Source organism: Cariama cristata, unplaced genomic scaffold, assembly GCF_000690535.1.
Source record: "Cariama cristata isolate BGI_N322 unplaced genomic scaffold, ASM69053v1 scaffold5180, whole genome shotgun sequence".
Classification (NCBI taxonomy): domain Eukaryota; kingdom Metazoa; phylum Chordata; class Aves; order Cariamiformes; family Cariamidae; genus Cariama; species Cariama cristata.
In genome coordinates this window covers 60,510-66,846 of record NW_009595138.1, presented here as the reverse complement: position 1 = coordinate 66,846, position 6,337 = coordinate 60,510, and the positions used below count along the sequence as shown (strand labels likewise).

Sequence of the window (6,337 nt, the reverse complement as noted above, 5' to 3'; positions counted from 1 at the left end):
TAGAGGTCTAGCTAAACCCCTTCTGTGTGAAAATCTAAGCCTTTGCACAGGAATGGCTTGGTTGGTTGGTTGTCTTTAACATCAAGCCCAGTAACTTTCTTGTTTGTGGTTTTTGCCTTCAATTAGCCTGTCTTTCCCCTTTATTCTCTCCACCCATCCCGTGTAATTATTCAAAGTTGTGTCTTTTCTATGTAGAAACTGTAGATCGATTGTATAGGCAAGACTTTTTACTTTTCTTGAAAGTACTGTCAATTTTTGGACCAACATGAATTTTACAGCACCCCCCCACCCTCCCCAAAATTAACTGCTTCTGAACCATTAATTGAAGGATATGACATAAATGACTTTGTCTACATGTGCATGGTAGAATACATGCTGGAGAAATGTGAAATAAGTAGCTATCTAAATATGAGGTCAAAATGTGTCAAAATGCTGTATAGGATTCAGAAGATCTCCGATCAATACTGTTCATGAATTAAATTTAAAAATACCATTTAATGCAAAATGTTAAATTTGTGCTTTAGAAAAGTATTCCCGAGTGGAATTTTTGTTTAAAAATCGTTTTGTATTTACAGAGAAACTGAGCCATACAAATATTTTTAAAAGTTTACACTTCCTTAAGGCTATTTATTTTCTAAAAAAGAGGACTTGAATATTTTCGACAAATATACACATGGTGTTACGCTAACAAACGGCCATGCAACATATATCTTACATAATGAAGAAATTGAATATACAGGACCTTCTCTATTTAACATATATATTGAAAATTTACAGTCTTGCCAATAGTTAAAAAAAGTTTTTCTTATTTGGCAGTATTTTTCTACAGTTTGTTCAAATATTCCGCTTGATGTGTTTTGGTGAATACTGAAATCTAGTCAGTGACAACCTGAGGTACTAAACATTTCTGCCTTACTTCGTTGTCTTCAAAGGTAATCTTTTTGTTCCTTTTAGGCTCTATCCATGAGTTGTGTATTACAGCGTTATTTGGCATGGGATCTGCTTCCACTATTGAAACAACTCGCTTTTTCATCTTACTTTTCAGAACTTTCTGAAACTTTTGTCTCGTGAATGCATAAAGTAGAGGGTGAAATATAGTTGTTCCGTATGCCATTACTAGAAAACATAATCGCAACTTTACCAAAAGGTCACTTGGGCCCAAACATAAGATGGTGGTGTTTAAAACAGAGATGGGTGTCCAGCAGAGGAGGAATGTTGAGATAATCAAGAGGGACATTCTGAAGACTCTCTTTTGCCGTTCTCGTCGCTCCCGGTGCCGTTTTACAGCTCGGCGTAGAGCAATTATGACAGACACAGAAGTCCTTACGCCAAAGACAACATTTCTTCCCCCACTGCTGTGGGACACGTCCGTAGTCTCATGCTGAGTTGTCAATGAAATAGTTTTTTTCTTTCTAGCTTTCTTTTTCTGTCCTGTTGTAAATCTTGTACCAATCCGAATATTTAGAGCCTGGAGTATTTTGGTGTATGTAATTAGCATTACTATAACGGTGAAGAAAAAGATTGGAATCTGAACAAGGAGGTGGTAGTACATTCCTAGCTCAGTGTGGTATTCATTTGTACTCACACACAAAAGCGTCTTATTTTCCCAAGTACTTGCGCTTCGAAGACTGAAAAAGTTGACCTCAATGAAAGGAATCAGGAAGGAGAAAAGTGAAATGATCCATATTGATGTCATTAATATCACAGCCCTTCCCATGGTCAGAATTCGATTGGCAGGTTTTACGGAGATGTCATATCGGTCCAGAGTAATAGCAAAGACGTTGATTGCAGTTGAAACGCTTGCAAAAGAGACACAAGCCTCGTGGAAGCAGCAGATGAGAGCAGTGTTACTCTCCAGTGAAAGCAGAAGGATAACTATAGTTAGAGGAATACATCCCACACAAATTATTACATCAAGTACATGAAGGTTCATTGTAATTATGTTACTGACAGAATTGATTAAGTTGGATTTCATACAGTAAAGTACCAGCACGGTGAGGTTGCTGCCAAGTCCCAAAACAATTTCTAGCATCAAAAATCCAGTGAGAGAAACTTGAAAGCTTAATGGATATGACAGTGGTCGGTACATGTTGGTGTCGATGTCGTCAATGGCATCTCGAACTGTAATGTTAGATTCAGACTGCATGTTGACTTCCAGAATGGGGGAGAAACACATTCTTTTGTTGCAGTTGTTTTTTGTCCTGAAAGGTGAGATAAGATATAGAACTGTTTGATTTCTTTTTTTAACACTTACTGTAGATAAATGCTGGGGAAGGAGGAGGGAAGAAAAGCATCTATTCTTATCCAACTCTTGATTTACTGTATGTTTAGAGCTTTAGTTGGCATGCACTCAAAAGCCTGAGGATCCAGAATAAGGTCTTTCGTTTTTAAAGGAAAGCAGGGCTTGTTTTAAACAAAAAAACCCAAAACCCAAAAAACCAAACAAAAAAAAAAGTGAAAGGTTCCACTTAGGGAGACAAGGCTTTGTTTATAGTGATGTGGTTTTTACAAAGGGCCCATTTGTTGAGTAAACTGTACTTGTGCATTCCCTTTGTATTGTGTTGAGTGTCATTTTAGAAGAATGTTGTTAAGTATTAACAAATCAGTACTCAAGATCATTTTAAAAAGGCTCTTGTGGAAAAAGAAAGTGACAGTGACATGGAGCGCTGTTGCTTATGTATGGTAAAAAGAACATCTAAATTATTTATGGCAATTTAGCAGCCTGTTTCTTATGAAGAATTTGCAATAGTGCTGTGGGCTGAAACCTGAAGTTCTGTAGTTCAGCAGATTTTTACAGAGCTTGAAGACTTCTCTTCACTTTTATCTTGTGTGTATCTACATATGTGAAACTTACCACTACTACAGTTTTTTATAAATATATGTAATGTCAAATGCAAAACTTAGAGGGGGTTGGGGGAATGGAGTTCGTTATAGAAATACTACATTTCCTTTTCCTGATTTGAATATTCAGTTTCCTCAAGAAATTAGTGCCTACATGGAATGGAAGAGTATTTAATTTTATTCTGGAATAGATTTAAGGGAATAATTGTAGAAAATAATACCTTGAAAAGAAAATTGTCTCTTTCAGGGTTTTGGGTTTGGTTTTTTTATTTGTTTGGTTTTTTTAATACAAACTGCAATTAAATCCAACATAGCATATTTGTCTTAGGAATAAGTGAGGTTCAAAAAAAGTAGCATTTAATACATCTAGGAGATTTTTTATTTTGTGGCTCAACTGCTTTGTTTTACACATGCAGAGAGGTTGTAAATGTAGAAGCTGCATGTAATACCTGATTTTAATGTATTACTTACATTGTCAGCCAGCTCTTGAGTTTGTAATGAAATGAATAAATGAAAGAGAGGTTATTATTCAATTTCTTGTTATGATACTTGAGGGTTTTTTTAGGTAGCTTTAAATTTAAGAGGAGATGTACTTGGCATGAAAATAAATTTAAATGCAGACCTTTGTTCATTCTGAATACATTAAAAATGGATAGCACTAAGGTGAACAAAAATAAGCTCTTTTTAAATGAAAGTATGAATTAAGCACACTTGGGATACAATATGCAAATGGATTTCATCTGCAGTTCTGAAAAGCCTCAATTGCACAATACTATTCATTGCAAATTGTATGATGAAAATTCTTGGTATGCTTCAACAGTTATTTCACATGTGCCTCTTAAATACAAAAGATGTAAATTAGAATGTATTAGTCTCAGGTGTGAAATGAAACAAGAAATATTTCAAACCCTTTGTTTAATTTCTAATTTAGGCAAACTCTGTTAGGTTTATATTAACCCTCAGGAATACGATTTCCTCTGTGTACGCTGTCCTGGCTGTGAATGGATTTCAAGAAATCATTCCAAATACAGTACTGGATAAATGGAGTTCTTTCGTATTGGCAAAAGCCACGAGGAAATGAAAAGCAGATCTGCTAAAAGAAATGACAGTTTTAACTCTTAACATTATGCCAACTGAAATTTTGTGAAAACAAAAGTTCAGGTGTGCTAAGCCTTATGCATAGATTAAACATCACCTCCTTGTTGCTTTGATTAGATTTCAGTTAAATAAAAGGAGAAATGTCAAGGCAGGGACCTAATTTACCCGAAGCATCGCCTTTCTGGACAGTGCCTTTCGCTTGCAAATGCTGAGCAGAGGTGGGGTGCATGCAACTGAGGACCTACCTGTTCTGTGTGCCTCAAGGGCCTTTCAGATCATTGCAGCAGCTTGTCATAAATTGATACATGGTGTCACTGACAGGTATTTGACATGCACTTTAACCTCGAAACCAAGTGGTAGCTGGGCTCTTATTTCATTCCTTGCAGGTTTGGTTTTTTTTTCTTTTTTTTGTTCCAGCACTTCAGCAGCAAAAAATTCTGATTAAACATGGGGACTTCTTAATTGCCTGAGATACTTCTACAGACCAGTGCATATTCTGCATGTCTGTTCTGAGTTTCAAGCCAGCAATAACAAATAAACCTTCTTTTAAGTGATGTTAATTTCTTTCCCCTGTTGCATTTTGTAGCAGCCTGGTTTTATTTTCCAGGTTAAAAAAAAAAATAATTCTGATCTCTGTGTTCAGAGTGTATGTAGACATCCTTTAGTTTATGGTTGCGTATTTCTTTCTGTAATATTCCTGCTCATTACTTTTGAGTGATGGCTTAGTCAAAGAAGTTGCTATACATCATAAAATCCAGTTCATGTGCTTTGAGAGTAACCATGAGTTACCTAATTTGGTTTATTTTCATTTAAGGAGAATACGTAACAGACCATAAAATTGAGAGAAAAATATCCATTAGTCATTATGACAAATAAGTTATTTAATGAGTAGTATAGAAAAAGCTTGGTTAAACCCTTATTCAGCTTGCTGGTGAAGTATGCATATTCTCCTTTTGGGAATTCATGTTTCATTGTTTCTTCATGCATCAGTAGTTTCCACAATTCTGGTTTTAAATTATAAATCCCTCTTTAAGAAATGCTCACCATTTTAAGAATCAATCATTGCACTCTTCTTTTAATGAAAATCTGAGCAGATGTGTTAGTCTTCCATGTATATTGTTGAAGTGTCATGCACATAAATGGTAATACAAGTGTGTTCCATGTTTTGTTTCTAATTCCTTTATGTCTTAAGAATACATTTTAGTGATGCATCCTGCTGCTTGTAGGTCATACAGCTAGAAAGAGACCCGGTCAACTGCATTCTTCATATTGTCAGTTGTAAAACTGAATTAGTTGCTGCATGCCCTTGTGAAGGGGAGGAAAAAAAAGGTTAAAAGTAGGGCTTATAATTTCAAAATAAAGTAATGCAAGAATATATTTTCTAATATCACTTCATGAATAAAAGATCTCTAAAATTGGATCTTGTAGATTACAAAGAAAATCAGTTAGTATGTTCACTATTTGTTAGTAAAATCATGTCATTCTTCTGTCAGCTTACATGAATTTAGTTTTTTGGACAAGTTTCCTGTTCTCCAAATAGAGCAGGTTACAAAAAACCCCAACTAGAAGCAGTAACTGTTAGATGTAGAGTGTCTGTGACCAGAGCTAGAAAATGTAGTTGTATAGCTCTTGTGAGCAGGTACTTTGTACGTACAACTCTCTTGTCTTCTAATGAGAAATGGAGCAGAATCAATGAGCTTTATAGGAAGTATATTTTTGTTTAATTTGCACACTGTTATAATTTCCTTTCTTGAAATAAATATTTAGCAAATCTGTGTTTTTAATAAAGGACTTGAATGTACAGGGTAATGAAAGCAGTAAGTTTAAGAAAAAAACAACAAAAAAGGGGGGTTTCTTGAGCAATCAGAGATTAGTCATATTAGCCAACCTTCATAAAGCAATAAGTATACACTAATTGCAGACTATCTGATCCTTCAAAGAGTAGCTGAATAAATCTGTAACATATTTAACTGCCAATATTTGGAAATACTTCTGAGGGAGGAAAAAAATATTCCCGGTTTCATTATGTGGGGTTTTTTTCCCCCCAATACTGTATTAGCTTAAACTGTACTGTCTTTATGTTGTACCAACAAAACAGGTTCTTAATATTCTACAAGACTTTCACACAAAATAACATTTTTCTACCATTGTGTTTTTCATGGGAGGGGGAAATAGCATTTGAAAATTTCCTGGTCTTAAATATAACAAGATACTAGCACTTAATGTAAGTTGAATCTGATCTCTTCTCTTTTTTCTCCAATTTTTTTTGTTAAATGTTGCTTATTCTGCATACCATAATAAGGAACAGATCTTACCTCCACTAAAGATTTGATAAATTCTCGATGCAGGTGAAGCAGTTCCAGGTTGGAGGGATTCATTTTGTTCACTTGTTAGCAGA

General features: G+C 35.0%; 1 protein-coding gene across 1 annotated transcript; it reads right to left on the bottom strand.

The window, feature by feature from the left end:
- Positions 1–610: 610 nt before the first annotated feature.
- GPR22 (G protein-coupled receptor 22) lies at positions 611–2,538 on the bottom strand. The gene has a single exon (XM_009700805.1). It carries the CDS (start codon positions 2,174–2,176, stop codon positions 875–877), a length of 1,302 nt encoding a protein of 433 aa, XP_009699107.1. The 5' UTR covers positions 2,177–2,538; the 3' UTR covers positions 611–874.
- Positions 2,539–6,337: the final 3,799 nt, after the last annotated feature.

Bases quoted from the DNA above. Each gene is read 5' to 3' on its own strand.
- GPR22 (XM_009700805.1), bottom strand. From the start codon at position 2,176: ATGTGTTTCTCCCCCATTCTGGAAGTCAACATGCAGTCTGAATCTAAC.